Below are 26510 nucleotides of genomic sequence, written 5' to 3'. Positions count from 1 at the left end.
AAGTTCAGACTCAACTATCCCAACTGCCTGCTCAGTGTCTCCACTCAGACATCTAAAGAGCATGTTAAACCGAGGTCCAAACTTGAGCCCTGAAGTCCCCCACCCCCGGCTTGACTCCTCCTGTTATTTCCCTTCATCAGAAAGGTCAACTCTATTTTTTCTCAAATTGAAAATATTTTACAAGTTGTCCTTGCTTCCTGTCTTGAACTTTTCAAGCTTTTTCTCAACCCCACAGCCACAATCATCTGGTAAAACCCACATCAGATCATTAAGCCCTCCAGGGGCTTCCATCACCCGTGGATACAATCTAAACTCCTCACATGGCCCCTCCAGTCAGGGCCCTGTCTGCCTCTCCATCCAAGGTCTCTCACTGTTCTGCTCATTCACGATGCTCCTGCCACCTGGCCATCAAACGTGTTTCTGCCTCAGGCCTTTGTACTTGCCGTCCCCTCTACAGGGAATACTCCCCCCCCTCTCCCCCGCCCCCAAGGGCTCAGGCTCACTCTGCCTCTTCACTTGGGTCCTTGCTCAGATGTCTCCACCTCGAAGAAGCCTTCTCAAATACCTCGTGTGGAATCACACATGCCTTCCCCATCCACACTCACTAGTTGTCTCTTTCGCCCTGTTCTATTTGTATTTACAACATCGCTGACCTTTTATTTATTTTATTCGTTTGTTGGTCGCTGTCATCCCTACCTACTGGAATGTATGCAGATTGTTGGGACTTTATCTGTGTTACTCATCCTGTATCCCCATATCTCGAACAGTACTGAGGACACCTTGGAGCTTAATAAATATTTAGTGAATGTCTGAATGAATGACTAAATGCATGAATAAACTGACTTGGCTGGGAAGAGCAAAGAGGGATAGGACAGACAGAGGTTGAGGAGGGTTGTTTTAACTCTTTATTGCCACCTTCTTCAGAAAGCATCCGGATTTCCAGCCATGTGGTCCTTCTCTCTCTGCCCATGCATGTCCTGCCTCTTCATGGCATTTATTCCACTTGTAGTCCGGATACATTTAGACTGTGACCTTAAGAACAGGGACTATATTTCATTCACCTTTGCACCCCTGATGCCGGGCCCAGTACCTACCATATAGCAGATGCTCACTCAGTGCCATTGAGTTGAGCTGAACTCAGATTGGCTACACTAACTCTAATTTCAAATGTCTTCAGCCCAATTGTTAGCTGAGTCACTTCTGCCAAAGCAAACCAGACCTAAAAATTATGGACAGAAACACTAGATGGGATGAAGCCCTTTCGGGAGCGATTCCCCTCATAGGTCCCTGAGGGTAGGGACTAAATATAACTAATTTTTGTAAACCTTCTAGTGACCCAGCACTAATGATTATAGCATGTACTTTGTAAATAAACAAATGCTGCTTGAATACATTTTTTAAATAACCTCTTCCCTCTCTTTTTTTTCTTTTGGGTTTCCTAATTTGCAAATTGTCTCTGAGGACAGTCAAACTAGATTTTTTTTAAAAATTCTAGCTTCTTTTAGGAGGATACTGGTGGCTGTTGGGCCCCAGCTGGTGAGAGCCACAGGAACTTCATTCTGTGGCCAGGGTGGCAGGTGGCTTTGCCCTGTGCATCCCCTACTCTGCAGACATGCTGCAAAACCAGGAAACATGCCCACTCAGGTCTGTCTGACACCTACTGGCTCCGGAGAAACCAAGGTGGACGTTTGCTTTTCGAGGAACTTTGCTGGCCCTTGAGAATGAGCTGCAGGCTGGGCGGCCCCTCTCCTTGCGGTCTCCCTGGTCCTCCCACCAAGGGACACAGGCCTGGAGCTGAGTGTGCAGCTGACCTGGGCCCTCGGCCTGAGCCAGGCGGACAGGATCGTGGGTGGAGGAAGAAGGAAAGGACCGGAGTCAGGACAGAGTACCATGTGTCCTATAAATCACAGACGTTTGCCAAGTGGAAAAATACCCAGTCCTCAGAATGTTTCTTTTTGTGTTTCTTGGAAGCAGTTCCTCAAAGGGGTAAGATGAACCGTGCCATTCCTGCCCGAGCAGGTGCGAGCTGCTTCCCTCTGCCCTCCACACACAGGGCTGCCACTTCAGGATCTGGTCTGCGGGATGCTGGGTCCAGAGTGCCCAGAGGGAACTGTCCACCATCGTGTCACACTGGTGCCTCTTCAAGAGGATGTCCTTGCCCAGCCTGGAGGCTTCCAGAGGTCTAGCCTTCTCATTCTTGAGCGCTTCAGGGTCCCCCGTGGACAGCACGGCTCCTGTAAGTGGTAGCCCCAGCACAGATGACCCTCAGGCCCATGTGGGCCTCTCCCTGGGGCCTCTCCCCAGTGAGGGCTGGGGTTCTCCTGAGATCTCTTTAGGGACAGACCCGTGAGGGCCGCCCAGAGCTCCAGCCCTGGCACACACTTGGACTCGGATGTGGAAGAACAGCCCCCCAGCTCTGCAGGAAACGCAGGATCCTCGTAACTTCTCAGGGAAGGCTGGCTTCCTGCTGTGAGCTGCATGGCCAGGGCCGGGCTTGTGGGCGGGCTCAGTCAGCTGCTGAGGTGGTGTGTCCAAGTGGTTAGGGGTGCACTCACTTCACAGGACCACGGGGAAGCAGCTTAGCCTCTCTAAGGCTGTCTGCTCATCTGAAAATGGGAGAAATCACAGTACCTACCTCCCGCTGTTCTGAGGATGGCAGGAGGGTGTTTGTGATGGGATGAGCCTGGTACTTGGCATTTTAGAAGGGCTTGGAGTACAGGTGATTATCATTAAGCTGAAAGCCAGGAACCTGAGTTGCAGCACCTTCCACTCTCAGGAGCCTCGGTGGCCAGGGGGTTGAGCAAGGCTGCAGTTGAGTGGCCGGTCTGTGAGCAAAGCCTGACCCTCAGCTGGGCTCCAGTCCACAGGTTGGGGAAGGAAGCGAGGACGTCTGAGCCTCAGCTGGCCTGCCCTCAGGATGCATGTGGGGACAGCCACCTGTTAGAGGTGCGCTATCACCCCAGTTTCCAGTGAGAAAATCGAGGCTGAGACATGTTAGACTCGTGGCTCACGCTCACATGGTGAATACGCACCAGGCCTGGGACTTGCACGGAGTGTTGGACTTCACGGGATTCCTGCCTTCCTCGTGCCACTGCTGCCAGCCCCCAGACTGACTTCTGAGTGTCAGAGAACCCACCCCTACCGGAGTCTCAGTGAGCGGAGAGCGCCCTCACCCTGCTAGCCAGAGTGAGCACTTGAACCCCTCCTCACCGTTCACCCCAAAACCCAAACTTCACACCTGCAAAGCCAGGCCCGCTAAGAACAGGTCTGTGATGGTCCCACGGTGAGGCTGTGTCTGGCAGTGGCCTCCTGCCTGGGGGTTTCTGGGGCCTGGTGTTCTGAACCCCTAGTTCCTGCCCATTCCGCAAGCCTGTGCCTCCAGCTCTCTGCAGGGACTGAGCCCCCATGTCCTTCTCATGAGTCCCCTTTGCTTAAGTCCCCAGCTGGTCCCTGTTCCCTGCCTGGAGCCTGGTCCAAAGCTACGTGGGCCACTCCTGCGTGCTGTGCTGGTGGCCTGGCTGGCCTGTGAAGACAGAGCCTCCAAGGTGCACTGTGGCATACCAGACCCTCAGGCGCTCCATCGGTGCCCCCTCCAGGCCCTCCCTGTGCCCCACACTGCTGTGGGCTCCTGAGGCAGAGAGAGGAAGGAGGGACCCACCTCCAGGTCACCTGTGCTGTCCCAAGCCCCTGGACTGTGGCACGGAGGCCCTGCCCTGGTCCTTTCTGACGGTGCCTCACAGGGTGCCACACAGGGTCCCACTAATGCCTGGACACAGCCGGGGAATCCGGGTGGGGACGGGCCTAATGCTCCCCTGGGCACAGCCGAGGAGCTCGGTGTCCCTCCCGGTCAGGCTTCCTTGTCACCGTGTCCTTGGGTCAAAGGCAGCTGGGTCGCTTCTTCCTTGGGGGTCACTCCTCCTCGATTTTGGTCTGATCAACCCCTCAATAGCTTGCAGTTCTTAAATGCCTTAAAAAATAATTTTTCTTTTGTTTTTAAAATCTCATTTGGCTTTTTAAACTGTCCTCCACGCGAGGGTGCATGGAAAGTCTGCAGGTAACTTCAGTCCTGGCATAGTTCTCCCCACCTCCCAGCCTCTCATCGCACAGACCTGGAGACGCTGGGACGGGTTCGCTCCCCTCTCTCCTCTAAGTGACCCAAGTCCCTAGGTGATCTCAACAAGTCCCAACTGCTACCTGCTGATCAGCCAGATTCCTATCTGCAGCCCAGACACCTAAACTCCAGGTTCATGCGACCAACAGCTTATGCTTAACCCCCACTCAGATGTCTGATAGGAATTGCAAAATTAATATGCTGAAGGACAGATTCCCAATTGCGACCCTCCTAAATCTTAAACGGGACGTCCTCGCTTCCTTCCCCAACCTGTGGACTGGAGTTCCTATAATGTCTTTGCCTTGTTTGTTACAGCCAATTCCTATCACATCTGACAAACTTGTCATTCCTTGAATTTTAGTCAAATACTTCTTCTCCAGATGTGGGAGTCAGGATGGTTTGGATTCTTTTGCTCTCTTTCCACCACACCCTCCTGCCCCACCCCAGCAGGTTCTTCTCCGAGCTCCAGTAGCTGCCGGTACACACCTTGACTAGGGAACATACTTTCTGGCTCGCCCATTGACCCTCGTCTAGCCCAGAGGACACACAAGTATCATAGTTGGCTCTGTATCTCCCGTGCCTCACATGAGTCTTGCCACATACATGTTCGATGAATGTTTCAAGAAAAAAAAAAATCCGAAAGGACTCGAGCAGCGTCGTATAAACAAGAATAGCTGTGAGTGGTGCTGGAAGGAGACTTGACTTGGGGAGGTGTCACACAACACAATATACAGATGATACGTTACAGAATTGTACATATGAAACCTATAAAATATTATTAACCAAAGTCACCCCAATAAACCCAATAAAAATAAAAAAGTACTGTAATTATAATTTGATTTTTAAATTCCACTAAGTATACTATGCCATAGCATATCAGCTAAAATTATTTGTAGGGTTCAAATCAGACTTGTTCTAGGTCTGGCTTCTGATATATTTTTCATCTTCTAATAACTTTTACCTATTAGTTCAAAGTCCTTTCTAAGGGGAGGTCATATTTGGAAAGAAATGGAAGTCTTTTTAAGGCAATATTTGTCTTCTGTCTGACAAACATTTCATCGCTGACTTGGTTTCAATGGGGCCTGAGCCCGGGGTGGCGGAATCCTGTGCTGAGGTTACTGTGGGTCCTAGCAGGTCCTTAGTCACAGGCTTACCTGGCAGCCGAGCTGTGGCGTCCCTCTGTTAGTCAATGCCAGGGTGCAGCAAAATGTAGTCAGAGGTTTCACTGAGAGAGAGGGAGAGGGAAAGGGAGGGAGAGAGAACAAGATTGATTGATTAGCGCCCTCTGGTGGCAAACATTTCTTACTGCTAAACCGTTTCAAAACACTACCCATGCTCATTATTTTGGGGAGTCATCTAAAGTTTTGATAAGTATTTTTGCACGATATTTTCAGGGAAGTCCCGTAACCTCTTCCAAAATGACACCCCCCCTTTTTTCTTCTTGTAACTTATGGGCTATTTGGTAGATACGGAACCCAGACTTCGGAAGGGAGAGCCACTGCGGGGATCTGGGCAGGTGCCTCTGGGCCATGGACACTGTGGTCTCAAGGCCTGAAAAGGACTGTGTGAGACTGTGTTACAGGTCTCAGTGAAGTGGATGTCCCTTCTCGGGTTCAAGGGTAGTCATCCTACCTTGCTTTGGACCTCATTCCCACTGCTTCTTCAGGTATCTGTGCTTTGTCAAATAGCTCCTTTCTCCCTTATCTTCATACTCTATTTCCTCTTAAAATTCAGTTCACATGTCAGTTACTTGAAGAATCTACTCTGAGGAACCCATACTCTTAATATGAATGCTATTTGCATATTGTTGACAGTCTTTTGCAACTCAGTGAAATAATGAAAATTTCAGCTACTAGCAGACAGAGAAAGGCCCAGATTTTATCAAATCACAGTCACTCAGGGATCCTTATTCTTTTATCTGGTCCTGCTTTAGTTGCTTCTGAAAAGGTATGTCCACAATTAATTACATTCACAGCGTCAAGTTCCTAGTTTAAAATTTTGATTAGATTGAAATCCACTGTGCCAGGAAGAATTAGACCTGGAGGATATAAATGGGCTGGTATTCCAGGTTTTACCACTACTTTCCTTGATGCTCCCTGAGTACAGGGTTTTAAATATCATCTGCATTTACAGTATCGCTAGATTATAAACCACTATCTACAGTCTAGCTGATTCTATTCCTTAAGCACAGTCAGGTCAGGTTTTAATGTGAATAAGATCCAGTGATTTGGGTATTGTTAAGCTTGATGATCTCAGAGGTTGGACTAGACTAGGTCTTAGAGGTAACAGGCACAGTAATACTATAGTTTTCTTTGAGCAAGATGAAATAAAAATTACCTTTAAGCCCGGTCTTCACCTTTCTATAACATCAAGGAACGTGACACGATCAGCCGAACCAAAGGAAACATTCTCTGGATGTGGGAGACGGAAGACTGTCAGTTATTGTAAGAGGCAAATTTGTTCTGTAACAGGAAGAAGATTGAACTGCGTTGTCATCACTGGGTACAAATGAAGGGTAAGCAAAGACTCTTCACTTAAAGAACATCTTTATTTGATCTTTAATATACAATATTATCTTTAATTTATAAAAATCACATACAGAGGACATGACTGGAAATCAGTTCAGGAGCGGCCAGTGGGTACCGATTCAAGAGGTTACACTTACCCCAGTTAAATAGTTTAAGAAAAATTCTATCAGTGAATTTGAGACCAGCTGGATTGAGCAATGGCATTTCAACTTCCAAATCCAGTAATTAAAACTGGGGATACTTTAATTAATCCATCAAAAGCTAACTTCTAAATTTCCTAAAAAATAATTTTCCCCGAGAGCTGAGCTTGTCTCCATGGAAGTTTCTGGTATGCAATCTGCAGTCCAATTCTGCAGTACGCCAATAGCTGCCAGACATTCGCAGTGGCTTAGAATCCTCCGTGTGTGGGTTTATGTGTTTGTCATCTCACTCACTTTCACACTGAGCTGCAGTGATCTGCATAGTGTGTTGGACCTAGAGAGGGAGAGCTCATTTACAATGTGTGCTTCCTGTTCCTCTGACTACAGGCTTCCCCTCCTCTAGAATTTCCAAAAATCCTGAAATGTTTGATAAACTTCTTAGTGAGAAATCTATTAGCTCAGGATGATCAGTGCATTGCAATGTATCTACTGGGAATATGGTGCTGTCACCTCATGGTTCTGCTGGGCTCAAGCAAAGTTTAAAATATTCAACATGAAGTGTAATGTTGAGACTGAGAGGTACCCGAATTTAAATCTGATGCACATCGACATTCTGAAATAATGCTAAGGACTAGTGAAGGGCTTCAGGAGAGTTACGCAGAGGAAGGGAGGAGGAGCTGACCTTTGGCTACAACTTCTCAGATGTGGGCAGGTCTAGAGGGAGCAGGGGCAGGACCCTTCTGCAGTCTAAAAGGGCAATAGTGGCTGCCAAATGGCACATAACCCATTTTCTGCTGCTGAAAAGTTTTCGAGATCGGATTCTGCGGCACAAAGGTCAGCGATCCAATCGTACAGTTGGAGAACTAGAAGCACTCAAGCGGAGGGGTTTCTGCAGCCCCAGTAATCCGGAGTCTTGGGCCAAAGGTCAATGAGCAGGCAGAATTTAGCGAGGATTACTATTTCGACACCACAGAAACCCTTCATTTTACCTGGGGACTCCGTAAGTGTGGCATTAAATGACAAGGCAAGGCCAGTAGGTGGCTGACAGCACACCCCAGGAACAAAAAATGTGCCTCCCTCATAATAGCTGCATCATGAAACCTGAACAGACTCCAGAGGAGCGTATCTATTTTAAAGACAACAAAATATATAGCTTTAGGTGACACAAATACATACAATCTTACACACACCCATCTTTTCGCTTTAAAAATGAATTACAGAACTCAAATACAAAGAAAAGATGCAATCAAATATTGCAGGGTCTTACACAAATTAAACTTTGGGATCAACATTAAACAACTGTGACCTGTGGGCAAAATCCTAGCCCTCCCCTTTTTTGTAAATAAAGTTTTATTGGAACACTGCTATGCCCCTTCATTTACATACTGCCTATATCTGCTTTCCTGTTTCAGCAGCAGAATTGAGTAGCAGAGACAGAGACTGGATGGCTCACAAATAAATATTTGTCTAGACCTTTACAGAAAAGGTTGCTGAGCCATAGCCAAAAGGAACATCCTCATCATGACCTAAATGAGCCAAAGTAACAGGAAATCACCACCACCAATGTTCTTGAACCAGAATAAGTGCATTAAAATATCTCCAGACCATACTGGGTTATTCCAATATTCTGCTTAGTTGTGCAGCCAAACCCAATTAACAATTGTGTTTATTAGTTAACAAATACACAGTATTAAAAATCTCTCTGTATAATTGTATTTTTGTATAAATCTATGTAAAAAGTGGATAAGATATGAGCTAGCCAATTTGAGGGGAAAGAAACCTAAGGAAAAATAAGAACTCAAAATACTATTACTGGGAACTATTATTTGGAACTTAGAATTAGGTTAGTATATTTTTCTTTATATTTAACAGCATGGAACCACTAGTAGGACACACAGCAGAGCAAAAACAATACACAACCACAAGTTTTACCCATGAATTATGTGCCAAGATTTCTGAATAGAAAATAACCAGCATTTCTAGAAAACATTAATTTTTAATTATCTAATTAAAGTGATTTAGCAAAATAAGAATGTTTGCACTTATTTCCAAATGTTTTAGTCAAAGTTGCATCAGAAATCAAATATTTCTTTGACATTTTCCAAGAGATGTTAGTTATTAACTACAATGATAGCTATTGGGATTATATAGTAACACATTGTTTAAAATATAAACAACTTCTTTTCCTCTTAATTTCAACGAAATATAAAATGCAGCATTTTGAAACGTGATTCATCCTGGGAAACATCTGCAATGGTATGAACTCCTCATACAGAGAATGCCACTGGAACCACAAAGTGTTCTAATGCTGGGAAGCGCCTCGCAGGCTGCTGGCACACAGTGGGCACTGCATGTTTGTTCATCATTCTCTCACTCACTCATGCATTCACTCAGAGAAATCCAGGCTTAAGGAGACACTGCCTCGTGAGAATGGCAAGCACAGTCATTTACTGGCATACTTGTAGTTTTGACAAAGACTTTGGCAACGGAGAGTAACGACGAGATGATCAAAGTTTCAAACTGCTAGGTTAAAATCTACCCAACGAAGGCCTGGGTTGCCCTAGCTGACACCACAGAAAATCAGGGTCAACATTCCACAAAAGGAATACATTCCCTCGGTGCCCAGTTATAAATCAACATCTGCTCAGAGACAGGAATGAGCCGGTGTCAGAGACACCAAACAGCACATGCCCACCGGGAAGGAAGAAGCCTCTACCTGGGGACTGACTTTTCTGCACTGAGTCTTCTTTTTGGTTAGGGCAGTGGTCGGCAAACTGTGGCTCGCGAGCCACATGCGGCTCTTTGGCCCCTTGAGTGTGGCTCTTCCACAAAATACTGACTTCTGTACATGGGCCATGAAGTTTCAATTGCACTGTACGTGTGCGCCCACATGTGGTATTCTGTGGAAGAGCCACACTCAATGGGCCAAAGAGCCGCATGCGGCTTGCGAGTCGCAGTTTGCCGACCACTGGTTAGGGCCACATTCTCTTGGCCTTAACAACTTTACCCTGGTTTTAACAAAAGGTGTGATTCTAAAACTGTAAAAGAAATAAATGCAGAACGTAGAGGGGTATTCCAACATCTGTTTTTTTCCTTGGTGCCTACTCTTTGAGCAGACACCTGGAAAAGAGATTTCTAGACTTTGCAGAAAGTTCTATACATGTAATGAGTTATTTAACCTCAGAAATAGGCCTGCAAAATGCAAAGGACTATCAAGGACAGAAGGAAGTAAAGAATACTCTTGGAAACTAAGCAGAATATGGCATAAGGATTGATCTCAGAGGAAATGATTTTAAAAATCCATAAAAAAATCAAACATGACACTGGCAAGTCATTTGCAGCCGACTTTAATTTAATCACCTTTGGTATCCAAAAGGAAAAGCTGGATGCATTGCTATAAGCTCACAAGGAAGGCAGGGGAGTGGTGAAGACCCTCGCACTGTCCCTCTCAGATTCTTTGCTTGTACACTTCTTTGCCTTCTTTTATGCTCAGTCAACAGAGCCCTTCGGGAGTGAGGGTTATGTCTTATTCCTTGAGAACTTCCTGGGGAACCCAGAAGGGCCCCTTACTCTGAATTCTTCTGAACTAAGCAAGGAAGGGTTCCTTGCCATCTACACAGCTGTTCTGGGTCGTTGTCAACTCAAGTTTTTAGTATTTTAGAACCAAATACTTTCTTTCCCTTTCTCTTCTGAAGTGACAGGCATCTACCCTTCTCATTTAAAATCTTAATTTTCAAGTAGTAAAAGATATTACAATTTCAAAATATGAGCTAAAACCAAACTCTCTTAAAGACTTAAATAATATACCTGGCTCCACATCCTTATTTTCTATGTATACTGGAAAACTTGGAGTGGTTATCATTATTGATCATTTGCTGAAATGTGAAGACTGACTAATTACTTGTGGGATAAGATGATCACCCTTAGAAAATATTTAATTATATGAATTTGTAAATCTTTTCCCAATGTAAATCTACACGCCCATGAAAGGTTAAAAAGAAGTATAAAAATAAGGGAATAAGCCTTCAGAATTTCAAGGTGGGCTTCTTGCACATTGTTTCATGAAATCTTCAAATTCAGACTAGATATTAGACTAATTATACTACTCTCAACTTTTATTATCAATGGGAGCTATTTGTATTAAATATAAAGAAGAAAAAGTGTCTTGCACTATGACATAAATTCAAGGGACAGAAAATTTATAAGCATTAGACATTTATCTTACAATATAGTTCTTGATAAAATTTAAGTTCTTCCCCCAAATATAAAGAAATAATTTATTTTAAAAAAATTATCTTTGCAAAATCTATTGATGGTATGAGAAAATCCTTTAGCTCTATCCCAAATTCAATGTAATATGATTAATTACATTTTACTTTTATCACTAAAAATTACTTTGCAGCTATTTTGGTTCACTCTTTGGGTTCCTTTAAATATCCTTGGAGAAAATAAAAGTTAAATTTATTTTTACATAAGAATATTTTTGAAAAGCTCAGTCATTTGATGAGATAATAAGGGATCCCGTGTCCCCATTTCAGATAGACTACTTAAGGACATTTTACTGTATGTATTTTGTTTTTGATTTAATAAGCTGTGAAAGTAATTTAGCTCATCAAGGAAATTCAGAGCTGCATAACAGTATAATGCATTTTGCCCAGCCACATAAATAAAGTTGCAAGTTGAGGGATTCTACTAAGTTTACAATGAGGTTAAAATGTACTTGGTAGATTTGCTGGTTTGGAAAAATAGCTTCCTACCAAAAATAACCAACACTTTCTCTTAGAACAGGTTTCAAGGCAACAAACTGGCACTTCCTCCACTTTTTGTCATGCTACCAACACTAGACTGAACGACATGCACCAAATCCCCAACCCAGGCTCACAAGCAGTGGTCATGACAAACAGCTTCAATGATTCCACATGGAGACAAAGACCTGAAGAATATTCTTTGTAAGATCACACCCCCAGAGAAAATTAAATTTAACCAAGAAATTTCAATGGAATGGATTAGGACTTGAAATGGTTGCCAGTCTGGTCATCCAACGGGGAACTTGAAAATTCAGACAGGGGTAAGTATTTCTGTTTCTTTTCTGAGTCTTCTTGCTGCTGATCCAGTTACAGTTTTTTGGTTCTTGTTTATTTTAGTTCATTCCATTATTAAAAATGGAGAAATGGGGCTAAACAATGCGTAAATATTTGATTTGAAAGCTGCTCCACTTGGGGAGGAGGCAAATGGAAACTAATGCCAAGGCCATCTCGGACTCCTGAAGACGCTCCACGCGCTGGCTTATTCTTAGGAAGTCAAGCCTCCAGGTTCCTGGACTCTAAAAACAGTATCGGAGAGTAACTGGCCTAATTTCTCATGTGACCATCTCATTTAAGAATCAGAGCATACCAGGTCTCCATCCTACACACACCGGAGTATGTTTTGGTCAGGTATAAAACGGAATTATTTCAAAGTTGAGATATCTACAAGTTGAAAGTCTGTGGGGAGCGAGTCATGTTTCACCCTGCCATGTTGACGTAGAGGTTCGGGTTTTCAGAAGTCCCCTCTCCAGACTCCTCTGTAGGGTCCATGTAAACAAAACACAGGTGAGAATGGTCTTTCTGGAGCTGCTTTCATCGAACAGCAGGATTTCCTGAAAGTGTGGTGTTGGCTAAATGCAACACGGGCAGAGGGTGCGCCTCTGTGTTGAACACCCAGTGGTCTAAAGGTAAAAGGTCATCCCCGGAGAACAGCAGATACAAATACCTGAAAAGAAAAAGGAGCTCCCATTAGAATTCAACGAGAAGATCCCCTGGTCCAGTTAGAATGAGAGGACACCAGGAACTACTCTGAGTAGCTTTAGTTGCTCAAATACATCAGAGGACAAACCCCAGCCACTGAAACAATCTAAAGCAAAAACCCTGTGCTCCAGAACAGCGCATAGGAAAACACACGAGCTGCACAACGAGAGCTCTGAAATAAGAGGTTAAGGAACAGGTTCACATACCTGTTTGAAGCACATAAAACAATGCTGTAAAATGGCATAAGACAAACCACTTCATAATTTTCAGACATTCTTTTAAACATAACGTACATCAGTCATATGTTTTGGCAGCTTACACAGCATAACCAGAAGTCCATTAACTGACATTGGTAAGTAAATACTGAAGTAAATAAGTACATTATTAGAACATAGCAAGAACTTTTACACAGTAATATATTAATAGTTTTTTCAGGTGCTGCCAACTATTTAATAGAAGTTTCAGAAACATGGATGTATAGAAGGAGGCTTACAAATTATTAACCTCTTTTCATGGGTAATGGCATTGTTTCTAGGAAGGCAAGGATTCCTGACCTCTCCACAAGAAATGCAAGCCACAGTGACCACTTAGAAATAAAAAATGATACATTTAACACACACAATGATTCTTACCTATTATGCTGGGCAAATTCCAATCTGAATTCTACTAGGGGTTCATGAAAGTGAGCACAAAAATCTAACTATATAGAGTCAGGAAATCTGGGTTCTAACTCCTGACCTTAGTAGCAACTAGCTGGCCTTACAAGGCTGCAGTAAAGAATTCCTTTACAGTATTTTAGCTAAAATTTATTTTAAAAATCAGGACTTTAATATTTTTTCTGATTACTGTTATGGTTCTGGATGACAGAGACTGCGTATCAACTTATAACTGGTAAAGCTGGAACAGGGAGTCACAGGCTTCAATCCCATTCCATGAGCCGAGACCTGAGACCTGCTTGACTGATTTGTTCACCGGCTGCAGGCAGAGACATCAGAACTGAAAGACAGCCACAGAAGGGCCTCTGCTGGGTCTGCTTACTGTGTGGAGAACAGAAGCACACGCTCTTGGGGTTCGTGTACAACATGTCTGGGATGCTAGGGCCACTACGGCCAGGGCAAGATGCTATTATTTTTTTAAAAGGACCTTAATATTACACCATAGTGGGTTGAATAGTGCACCCCCCCACCCCAATTCATTTCCAACTAGAGTCCAAAAATGTGATCTTATTTGGAAATAGGGCCTCAAGGATCTGGAAATGAAATCACTCTGGACTTAGGAGGGCCCTAATTCTAGGGACTTACACCTTTACAAGGGAAAGGGGGGCGAGATTTGGAGCCAGAGACACACAGGGAAGACAGAGGCAAAGACTGCAGCACTGCTGCCTGGTCCAGGGTTTGGAGCAAGACTGACCCCTTCAGGCAGAGTCAAACAATGCAAGGAGAGCAGGAGCTGACACAAGATTTAAATAACATACCAGTGCACACTTAAAAATTTGTACCAAAGTCAATGTTTAAAGTAATACAGCTAAACAACTCTTTTTAATTTCGGATTGTAAATTCAGAAGAGGATGATCAAGGACATGCTATACTATTACTGATTTAAATTTAAGATTTTTAACCCAGAGTTTAAAAATAGAACAACTGGAGAAGCATGATCTTTGCTGTGAAAATTGAGAAAAGTCTACAATCTAATTCAGCTACCAGACTACTAGATACTCTTTTCTTCTAATAAAGATTTTTTTGAAACTGTACTTCAAGGTTAGAGATAACACATTACGAATGACACTGACTGGAGCCTGTAGGTATATAAAAAGGTGCTATTAAGTACTTCAGTTTCACTGGGTGTCTTGGTTACCTTTAGAGCTATTTTTAAATGCTGTTCACTTACATCTTTTAGCTTTCTCTTACGTAAAGACGAGACACTCGCCCTAGCTGGTTTAGCTCAGGGATAGAGCATCGGCCTGCGGACTAAGGGGTCCCAGGTTCGATTCCAGTCAGGGCACATGCCTGGGTTGTGGGCTCAATCCCCAGTAGGAGGCATGCAGGAGGCAGCCGGTCAATGATTCTCTCATTATCATTGATGTTTCAATCTCTCTCTTCCTCTCCCTTCCTCTCTGAATCAATAAAAATATATATTAATAAAAGAAAAAAAGATAAAAAAGATGAGACATTCAAGGGAGGTGTTGCCAGAAGTCATCAACACAGTGTTAGTGGTAACTGAACAAGAAACGTTTTCAGAAAGAGGTCAACCAAGTCTGAGGAGAAGCATTTAAGTGTCTATAGAGAAAAGGTAAGGCTGAAAGAACCCACCACCAAGTTAATGTACTCTTACTTAGTCCTCTGTTTATTTATCAAACAAGCCGGAGGACTCATTTATTCTTTTCACAACTACAATGGCAATGTCGGGCATATTATGCATAGATGTTACAACTCTAAAAAGGCTTGCATTAAGGACTACAAAGAGCTCATAAGAAAAATACTGTTTGAAAAATAACTTACTTAAAACTTCATTTATACTTCTATTTAAATAATGTCTTTGGAATTGACTGGCTAGAAATCAAATTAAAATGAAGATAATCAGTGGAAATTATATTCTAAAAGATGATGCATTAAAACATATAATTATTAATCTCTTCAAAAGATCAGCCCCTCTCTGCCTTTCCCCACATTTTCTGTCACATCTTAGTTGTTTTCTGGGGGGAAGGGGTTAGTAAGAAAAAAATGGAAAGAAAGATGGGCATAGTATGGATTCCAGTGCAAAATACGCATGCAGTGTTTAAAGATTAACTGAAGAAGGCAGACATTTCTGGTATGCTGGGATGGATTATCTTATCCTGAGATGTCAGGGAGCTAAAGGGAATTCATGCCCCTCTGCCTTTAGGGGTCAAATAAATTAGGATGATTTTGCCTTTAAAAGACAGGATTCTAGAGGAGAAACCAAGATGGCGGCATAGGTTAACGCCGGAGTTTGCTGCCTCGAACAACCACTTCAAAAATACAACTAAAAGACGGAACGGACATCATCCAGAACCATAGGAAGACTGGCTGAATGGAAGTTCTACAACTAGGAGGAACCGAGAATCAGAGGAGGCGCAGTGCTGAAGTAAAATACTAAGGTGCGGAGTGCGCGAGGCGTGGGCTGGTGGCTGAGGGCGTGATTGTCTGTTTCAATCCGGACGGAGCCTCAGACTCAGAGCTCCAGATCCGGGCGAGTCTCTAGGGACCCAGACTCAAACGGGAGAAGCAGGACTGTCTGGCTTCGGTCCCTCCGAGGTTTGCAGCTATTGCTGGGACAGAGAGGCAGAGCCCCTGGGGACGGACTGAGAGCAGCCATAACTGCTCCCTCCTCCGCCCTGTTGATCCGTGGGACCCGCCCCGCCCAAGCCCTGCACAAAGCCATTTGCCGGATAGCCTCAGGCAAAGGCTAGATTAGCACCTCCCTAGAGGACACAAGTTCTTCCACTGCAAACACAGCTGATTATCACAGCCAGTCGGCCTGGAGGTCAAATCCCTCTAGTATTAACTATAACAATCAAGGCTTAACTACAACAAGACTTCGCACAAAGACCACTAGGGGGTGTACCAAGAAAGCGTAAAAAAATGCGGAGACAAAGAAACAGGACAAAACTATCAAGGGAGGATATTGAGTTCAGAACCACACTTTTGAGGTCTCTCGAGAGGCTTCTAGAGTCTGTCGATAAACTTGATGAGATATACAGGAAATCTAATGAGACCCTCGATGGTGTGATAAAGAACCAACTAGAAATTAAGCATACACTGACTGAAATAAAGAATATTATACAGACTCCCAACAGCAGACCAGAGAAGCGCAAGAATCAAGTCAAAGATCTGAAATGCGAAGAAGCGAGAAACACCCAACTGGAAAAACAAAATGAAAAAAGAACCCAAAAATACGAAGATAGTGTAAGGAGCCTCTGGGACAGCTTCAAACGTACCAACATCAGAATTATAGGGGTACCAGAAGATGAGAGAGAGCAGGATATTGAAAACCGATTTGAAGAAATAATGACAGAAAACTTCCCTCACCTGGTGAAAGAAATAGACTTACAGGTCCAGGAAGCGCAGAGAACCCCAAACAAAAGGAATCCAAAGAGGACCACACCAAGACACATCATCATTAAAATGCCAAGAGCAAAAGACAAAGAGAGAATCTTAAAAGCAGCAAGAGAAAGAAACTCAGTTACCTACAAGGGAATACCCATACGACTGTCAGCTGATTTCTCAACAGAAACTTTGCAGGCCAGAAGGGAGTGGCAAGAAATATTCAAAGTGATGAATAGCAAGAACCTACAACCAAGAGTACTTTATCCAGCAAAGCTATCATTCAGAATTGAAGGTCAGATAAAGAGCTTCACAGATAAGGAAAAGCTAAAGGAGTTCATCACCACCAAACCAGTATTATATGAAATGCTGAAAGGTATCCTTTAAGAAGAGGAAGAAGAAGAAAAAGGTAAAGATACAAATTATGAACAACAAATATGCATCTATCAACAAATGAATCTAAGAATCAAGTGAATAAATAACCTGATGTACAGAATGAACTGGTGATTATAAAAGAATCAGGGACATAGAAAGGGAATGAACTGACTATTCTTGGGGGGAAAAGGGGTGTGGGAGATGCGGGAAGAGACTGGACAAAAATCGTGCACCTATGGATGAGGACAATGGGTGGGGAGTGAGGGCGGAGGGTGGGGTGGGAGCTGGAAGGAGGGGAGTTATGGAGGGAAAAACGAGGAACAAATGTAATAATCTGAACAATAAAGATTTAAAAAAAAAAAAAAGATAGAGCTTAGGACTATCTTTAAAAAAAAAAAAAAAGACAGGATTCTAAACCACACAAACAATTGGGTTTATCTGCCAAACAAACAGTCCAGAGGCAGGTGGTAACAAAGGCTGGTTAAGTCAGCAGTAGAACATAATCAGAGCTCCCAGTTTTGTAAAGGTTAATGACATCCAAAGTTTCCTGGTGCCAAAAGACCTTATCTGAGAAAACTTGTAATTCTCCCTTTGATATGTATGTCAATCTTTTTACAAGCAAAATAAACCTCTTGCCAGTTTTACAATCCAGAAACATTTTCCTCAAAGGCCAGGGTGCTGTCTTTGAAATGTAAACATTAAGGGAAATAGCACCCCAATCTCTTAGTCACTATGGGAGGGTAGTGTAGGTGCCTTTCTCAAAGCTGTAATTAAGATGGAAGTATTATTTTTCCTTTGGATAAAGGCAATTAACTAACACGGATGACCAGCCAGTTACCATGTGAATTTAGAATAAACTGTGTAGAGCGAATGGTGCTGTGGAGAAAGCATTATCACCTATCTTCAGCACAGGTGCCTAATGGATTGTACCTAACCTGGCTATGTGGAAAGGCCAGATTTCTTCCTGTCTTTGCATTTGGCCTGTGACGCAAACGGCAGTATGGCTTCATGCTTATTCACAGTAAAAACGTTTTCTTTCTCTGCTACATTTGTGGAAAGGACTTTCTGAGTTGGCCGATTATGTTCTTTAATTTTTCCCCCAGTAATCAGGATCTTAGTAATATTCTTGACTTTTTCCTCAGTATTGTAAGATGCTCCATGCTTTACATCTCCACACAAAAAGTCCAAAGTCAGAAAGTAAAGGCAGACGTCTCTTCAGGTGTGGGTCTACTTTGACATTCTAATAGGAGTGTAGTGGTGTCTCGCTGTAGTTCTAATTGCACTAATGACATTGAGCACTTTTTTTCACGAGCTCATTTGTCATCTTTATAATCTTCTTTAGTGAAGTAGACACTTCAACTCTTTTTCTCTGTTTTAAATTGGGTTGCATGTTATCTTATTATCGACATATAGTCTAGACACTTTTCATTGTTTCATTTAATTTTCTTTCATTCTTTTTCAAACATCTTTCAAAGAGCAGATGTTTTTCATTTTTAGATCAATTGATCCATTCCTTTTTTTATGGTTTATGCTTTTGATGCAGTATCTTAAAAAAACTTTTGCCCACCATAAGGTCACAAAAAATTTCTCCTATGTTTTCTACTAAAAGTTGTATTTTTTTAGGTTTTCAATTTTGATCTATGATCCATTTTGAGCTGACTTTTTGTATATACATATAGAAATGAAATTACTTCAGCACCTTTTCCTGAAAAGCCTATCTTTTCTCACTTCACTGTCTTTGTACCTTTGTTAAAAACCAGTTGTCCATAAATGTATTGCATTCTTCCCACCCAGGATTCTCTATTCTGTTCCACTGATATATATATATATATAATTTTTTTTGAAGCACTCTGATATTTGTATAATGATATCTATATCTATATTAGAGTGCTTCAATCACTATAGCTTTATAATAAGTCTTAAAATCAGGTAGTGTTAGGCTTTCAACTTCGTTCTTTTTTAACATGTTTTGGTAATTCCAGGTTCTTTGCATTTCCATATGAAATTTAGAAAGTTATTAATTTTTACAAAAAAGTCTCCCATGATTTTTTTGAGTTGTCTTTTTTTCTAGTGAATCATTGGGGAGATGCTGGTTAATAAAATTATATAAGTTTCAGGTGTACAATTCTATAAACATTATCTGTATATTGTATTGTGTGTTCACCACCCAAGTCAAGTCTCCATCCATCACCATTTATCCCCCTATACTCTCTTCTATCTCCCCCACCCCCTTTCCCTCTGGTAATCACCCTAGTGTTGTCTGTGTCTATGAGGGTTTTCGTTGCTTAACCCCTTCATCTTTTATCACCCAGCCCCACAATCCCCAGCCCTTCTGACAGCTGTCGGTCTGTTCTCTATCCATTAGTCTGTTTCTATTTTGTTAGTCCATTTTGCTCATTAGGTTTCCCATATGAGTGAAATCATATGGTACTTGTTCTTCTCTGACTTATTTCACTTAGCACAATCCTCTCCAGGTCCATCATGCTTCCTGTGATTTTGAGTGGAAATGCAATGAATCTATAAATCAACTTGGGCAGAATTAAGAAAGAACTTAAATACATATATATAATACTTGTGTCAAAAATCTTTAAACTAAACCCGATCATAAGGAGACACGGATATATATCTGAGGGACATTCTTCAACGCCACTAGTCTAAATACTTTCATCAATGTCACAAAAGATGAAAAGCAAGGAAACTTTGTTCTAGGTTAAAGAAGACTAAGGAGACATGGCAACAAATGATCCTCTGGGGGTTAATAAATTAGTTTTAAAGTACATTATTAGAACAATTGAGAAATTTGAAAATGGACTACATATTAAACAACAGTATTATATGAATGTTAAATTTTCCCCAGTGTGATAACTGTACTGTGATTACATAGGGTTATGCCCTTTCCTTAAAACACTTGTGTAAGCATCAGAAATCTGGTAACTCAAATTATACAGCAAACATTTTTAAAAAAATAAATAAATAGTAAAACTGTGTGTGTGTGTGTGTGTGTGTATACATACATATATACAGGGGTGGGGAAATGTTAACAATAGGTAAATCTAGGTGATACACAAATACTCATTGTATTTTATTCTTACAATTTTTCTGGTCTTAAAAAAATAAAAGGCCGAGACCGGTTTGGCTCAGTGGATAGAGCGTCGGCCTTCGGACTGAAAGGTCCCGGGTTCGATTCCGGTCAAGGGCATGTACCTGGGTTGCGGGCACATCCCCAGTAGGAGATGTGCAGGAGGCAGCTGGTCGATGTTTCTCTCTCATCAATGTTTCTGGCTCTCTATCTCTCTCCCTTCCTCTCTGTGAAAAATCAATAAAATATATAAATAAATAAATAAATAAATAAATAAAAGAAGAACTCTTAAATAATTTGGGTCAAATTCAACAGTTTACAGATGTGATAACTGAAAGCAAAGAAATTTTATTTTGACATGTTCATTCAGCTAGGTCGTAGCAAGTATATAACTAAAGCTCCTGCGGTTTTATCTGCCAGTCCAGAGTTCTTTCAACTACCTGAGTCTCAGGCCCAATCACACAGGATAAATCAAAACAGAAATGACTGTTAGAAGGAGGGAACTGACTACAAGCAGATGTTCTAAACCACCTCAGCAGTAATAAGGGTGTGGCTTAGCATCAACTGCAGATATGGAAAGGAGAGGCAAAATAAAAAAACAACGTAACAGGAATCATAAAGACTTAGTGATATATTAGAAGGAAAAAAGAAATAACTCTATAATGCACAAACTGAAAAGATGGGAAAAATCAGAGCAGTAGGAATAATAAAAATAATTGAAATAAGATGGCCATTAGGATGAGACACCTTGTTTGACACATAGAAATTTTAATAATATACCAAAATTTAAGCTAGAAATATACTAGCATGTAAACTTCAGGAGGGTAGAAATTTTTGTCCTTTTTGTCTACTGATTTATCCTCAAGTAACCTGAACAATATCTGAAAAATAAACATTTTTTTTAAACAAAGTGACACTTTATGGGGCATTCAGGTACAGATAGACAGAAAATAGAAATATGAAGCAAAGAGAAAGTATCAAGAGCTATTTATTCTGTAGTCTTCAAGGAAGTGGACATATTTAAGGTCTCCACCTTCTTCCTGCCTGAGGTTTTGAGTATAAGCCCAAATAATAAAGTTGTCTTTTTTTCCTTTTTCATCGTTCTCTTTATGTATATGTTTATGGAAATCTCCAATGAAAGGATGGGTGACTAGGGTCATGTACTCTCCAAAAGATCGTGAATACTAACAGATTTTACTAGTAGTGCAGGTGTGGTTTCCAGAACAGCATCATCCACATCGCCTAGGCGCTTGTCAGAAATGCAAATTCTTAGGTTCCACCCTAGGCCTACCGAGTCAGAAACTGCGAGGATGACCCAGTTACCTGTGTTTTAAGAAGTCTTCCAGGTGATTCTAATGCACACTAAAGAACTAGGAGAAAATAAAGGTACTAAAACTCTCATTTGACTAAATATCTATCTCAAATATCTACCTCTGCCATTCTTCTAGAGATTCAGCTAAATATTAAAGATGTAAAACTTTTTAAAAGGCCTCCACTTACTTTAATGTTTCAGCGAGAAAGAAGCTCTGCTGCACATCGTCATGGGCAGGAGTCGAGGAATAAACATCCTTCACCCCAGAGAACCCACCGCTGACTCGGCAATACTTCTCAATAGCCTGTGAAAGAGATCAGACAAAAGAATCAAGGACACAAATTTCAAGTTTGGAAGGTCAAGTTAAGGGACCCCGTCAAAAGTTCACAGAGCTCTATATGAGAATTTGATAGTTTAAGAATACAATTTAGTATCAAATGAAAATAGTTTCTTCTGGAAAAACTGACTGAGGTATCCTGTTTCCTGTGGAATTTCTCCCTATTCAAAACTCTTTAATCCTTTTAAGATATCTTATACATTCCTAACTTAGGAGTCAAATTTAAGTCATTCACACTAGATTCGAGACCTGTATGACACAACAAAGTCTCACTAATTCTGACAAATCGAGAGGGAGGCCAATTTGAATTAAAATTTTTTAATGCAATTTTATATCTTCCAAGGATAAACAATAATCCAAAAATGCTAAAAAAAAAAAAAAAAGCATTACTTAGAAGCTCTACATAATAATAGCAGTGAGATAATATTTACTGTTTGTGTGTCTGTCTATATGGGCTATTAAAAGCAAAATTCTAACTCCTGTTAATTCAAATTTGGACAGATATGGGTTAAAGTTTGAGTTTGTCAAACCTCTTTTTAATGGATAAGAGTAGGGCCATATGTTAAGAAGCTGTGCAGGGAAAAAGGACCTTAGAAACAGGACAAATTATCCTAGTGTTTCTCAATGAGAGGATACTTCTACCCAAACCCTTCACTCCTAATTCAGATCTATCTTCCTTATTCCTTTAAATAAGAACCCTTAAATATTAGGGAACATTCAAGTCAGACACATTGCAGGATTACTTTACCTGTCTATTGCCCCTATGGAAAATACTGTTTGATTTACATAAGCTTTAGTAAGCCACTGCTACTGACACAAGTATGTGTCCCGTTCCTGAGCCACTGTAGCAACAATCTGGCTATCTTCTCAACTGCAGCACAGTTTCACTAGCAGCTACGTTCCCAACTCTGGACCCAGGTGGAAAGGCAGCATCAACAAATGCTGCCTCTGCTCCTGTTCTATATACCCACCTTCCATTATTATTCTCTGTTAAACTTCATAAGGACTATCCAGGTCTGGATGACCAATGACATGTGAGTGTCCTCACCTTAGTTCAAGTCTTTATCGCATTATTCCCAGACTACTGCAGTGGTCTCCCAACCCCACCAGTCTGCAGATTATAATCAGATCCTTGTGTTTTGTTACTTCCAACTAAAAAGCCTTCAGTAGTTCCTCCCCCTTTGAAAAATCTTTAGTAGTCCTATAATGGATTCTTAAAGTTAGGGAATTTTGGTGGGCAGGAGATGGTGAAGAGAAAGAACATATGATCGTCTTTTTAGATAGGCAAAGGACTTTCTATCCCCATGTGAGAAACACCTATCTCGTAACTGAGAGGTGTGTGTGTGTGTGTGTGTGTGTGTGTGTGTGTGTGTACGCACTCGCGTTTCCTTCCAGAGTCACTGAGTAAAGTACATATCCCTTTATTGGCACATAAGGCCATCCATACAATGGCTTTAAACTCCTCTCTCATTGCCACTGTGAAACCTTTTTACATAAATTGGTCTATGTTCTGCTCTAGAATATATCTTGCATATTCTTGTCTGAGCAATTTACTGACATTACTTATCTCACCTAGAATTCTCTCATTCTATCTACACTACAGATTTAAGTCAAACAATTTAAATATAAACATTCATCATAGGTAGTACTATTTATCATAATTAGTATATCTTAGAGAATAAAACACGCCTCATTCCCAGGAATAAGCAGTATTTCCACAAAAAGACGAGTGATTTTCTTCCTCCCTAGGTACTGAGAGCCAGGAGGTCCTCTCAAAGGTGAGTGCTGTAAGAGTAAACCACTTGCTCTCTTTACTTAATAACCATTAAAAACTCCCCATTTCAAATATATGTATTTGTCCATCAATCTAAAAAATTTGTAACAATTCACTGCTCCTTCTTATGGTGATCCACTAGGGAATTATTTAGAATACAAGCTAAAATGAAGAGGGGGTAATCCACCCAGGCTGTGAATCTGGGCAGCTTTACAATATTTTCCCTTTTTTTGGAGTTTGACCTCTAATAGGGAAGCACAGAAATTTTATAATCATAGTGAAAAATTGCCTTATAAATGACTCTGTAGTTACTCAATAAGAATAATGAGTGAACACCAATAGGAAAATACCTCTAACAGAAAGCTAAACTGGATTCTAAGGTTTACTTCTGCTGTTTAAGAAACATAAATTGACTAATAGAGTTTTTCATCAGATAAACAGAGTTAGTCCCACAGTTACTGAACATGAGGTAACATGGAGGAGGATCACGACACTAGAGAAGGACTTGGTAACACTCTTGCACATGAAATGAAAAATTAGTTTACCTACCAGAGCTGCTTCCCAGCCCCACTGCCTGTATCTTGGATCGTGAGTGAATCGCCACAGGTACCAGTAGGTTTCGATGACTTCTGGACGGAGGATGTAATACTTCTCAGCCTGCCGAACTGCCACCGCCTCTACTGCACCATCAAACTTGAAGGATTCAGGGCCTAGCTTTAATGCTGTAGCATGACCAAAGAAATAATGAGCACAATAAGCCATATGTGTTTGCATGCCAGAGCTTTTTCTCCCCTGAAGGAATGGGGGATGAAGTAAAGTTATTTTTTGTTATTTGTTTTATTTTTACTGCTGCTGTTTTTGCAAAATCAGTGACTTTAAAGATCCACATTTGGCTTTCTTATAATAGACTTATAAATATTCCTATTATTCTGACATGAAGTAGGCTCTCTCATAAATAATGTACACCAACATACTGCTAAATCTATCTATACCAATAAGAGTCCAGTCATCCTTTGGAAACAAATGCAAAGGTAGGCAGAAGCACATTACATATTCTGCTTTGGCCCAAAATAAAATGAGACAGAAAACTGTACTGTGCAGAGTTATTTTTTAAATAGTCAAGACAATTTTAAAGTCCTTTTAATATAACAAACACATTAAGAAAACATTTTAGATCTGTTATTTTTCAGTGACATTTTAAAGCTCAGACCTTGAATTAGATTTAGTTGTAGAGTACATAATTTTTAAAGCATACTATATATGCTAAAATTTATAAAATACAGTATATAAAAATAATATATTTTAAAACTTAAATCAGTTTTTAAAATAAACTTTCTTCTCCTATAGCAGTGATGACGAACCTATGACACACATGTCAGAGGTGACACGCGAACTCATTTTTTTGGTTGATTTTTCTTTGTTAAATGGCATTTAAATATATAAAATAAATATCAAAAATATAAATCTTTGTTTTACTATGGTTGCAAATATCAAAAAATTTCTATATGTGACACAGCACCAGAGTTAAGTTAGGGTTTTTCAAAATGCTGACACGCCGAGCTCAAAAGGCTCGCCATCACTGTCCTATAGTATCAAAACACGCAGCAAGGAAGAGGTTGAAATTGCCAATCATCAAGAATTTCCCCAGTAATTTGCCCATTTAGTCCTAAAGTGAGGAATAACCAACAAATTATCAATTATTTTGTAAGAAAACTTCTGTCCAGTTTGAATAAAACATGTCCATTTACACATATATTTCAGCATTACATACTATTCCTTGGATGATATGACTTCCATTCAGGCTGGAATATAGCACTACTTGAAAAGCTTCTTAAGAACTTCTTTCTAATAACACTAGCACCCTAAACCTGGACAATATAAAGTCATCTTTCACTGGGATGGTGAAGTCGCACACAATTACCACTGTTAGCGGCCACCTTTCTTTTCACAAGGCTACACTGGTGGCAAATAGTTTCAAGGTTTCTCACCTCTTTCATGATAATGCTGCACATTTTTTTATTTCCTTAGAAAAGGCAGCACAAAAATTATAATGCTGGTGGACCATAAACAAAACCATGGCATCAATGTTGGCATGATGTGTTGCTGTCCCCAATTTCAGGATTACAAGGGTGACACCATAAGCTCCAAATAATGACAATTCAAAGGAGGCGAAAATAAAGCCTTTCTTACTATGCCCATCCCCCTAAAAAATACAAAACTAAAAACACTGTTGTGATGGTAGATAGTTCTATTAAAAGCAAAACACGTGATCTAGAAGAGTTAACCACATTTTCTATACGGCTCAGTCTTGGAGAGTTAATGCAGAACTCAAGCAGGGGTTTTAACCTCAAGTTCACAAACTCTATGGGAGGCTTTGGAAGAAGACGACAGATTTGTGTCCAAAAGCCTCTGAAATTGTCAGCAAAACTTTATGGGTGTACAAAAAGCACAGACCAGCTCCTCAATGGGATCCAAAGTTAGGAATAACCAACAAATTATCAGTATTTTGTAAGAAAACATCTATCAAGCTATTGAAAGGTCTGACATACAATCAACTCTTGTCATTTAATAAATGCTTTTCAAATGATAATAAAAGTCAAACATTATAAGTACTGATATGATGGTAAATCCAATAAAAAAGTAAGGCAAGTTGTTTTGTCTGGATTTCTTATGTTTTTCCTTTCTCAAAGACTATGAGTGCTAAGAAGTAATCAACTGGAGTTTTCAAATGTCACTCTTAAGGCTAACTTTAACTTCTGTAATTACAATGATAATATTGTCTGAACTGAAGGAGAAATTGGCTGCATAGAACTAGTATTTTAAACTCACTAAAAACTGTATTTCATTTACTGGTCATTCATAATTTCTCACATAAAACATATCAGAAAGATAACATAATTGTCCTGTGAGGAGTTGGTGAGTAAAAGTGTATAAGCTATTACATCCATATTTTGGCCAAATCATCAATTTCATGTTTCTGAAGGCACTATTTCATAGGTGTTCTTTT

General features: G+C 41.0%; 1 protein-coding gene across 2 annotated transcripts in view; it reads right to left on the bottom strand.

The window, feature by feature from the left end:
- Positions 1–6640: 6640 nt before the first annotated feature.
- MAN1A2 (mannosidase alpha class 1A member 2) overlaps positions 6641–26510 on the bottom strand; it is a 69067-nt gene continuing 49197 nt past the window's right edge. For both annotated transcript variants that reach the window (XM_070397139.1, XM_070397140.1), the window contains exons 11-13: positions 24053–24225; positions 21581–21696; positions 6641–12530 (exon numbers count right to left, since the gene is read on the bottom strand). In XM_070397139.1, the coding sequence (XP_070253240.1) occupies positions 12398–12530; positions 21581–21696; positions 24053–24225 (422 nt within the window). In that variant the 3' untranslated portion in view covers positions 6641–12397. The remainder of the gene's footprint in view (positions 12531–21580; positions 21697–24052; positions 24226–26510) is intronic.

The sequence above is a fragment of the Myotis yumanensis genome, unplaced genomic scaffold, assembly GCF_028538775.1.
Source record: "Myotis yumanensis isolate MYYU_CA2020_CCGP unplaced genomic scaffold, mMyoYum1.0.hap1 SCAF_17, whole genome shotgun sequence".
NCBI classification, from domain to species: Eukaryota; Metazoa; Chordata; class Mammalia; order Chiroptera; family Vespertilionidae; genus Myotis; species Myotis yumanensis.
The sequence above is the reverse complement of the archived record's forward strand: the minus strand, read 5'-3'. Positions and strand labels throughout refer to the sequence as shown.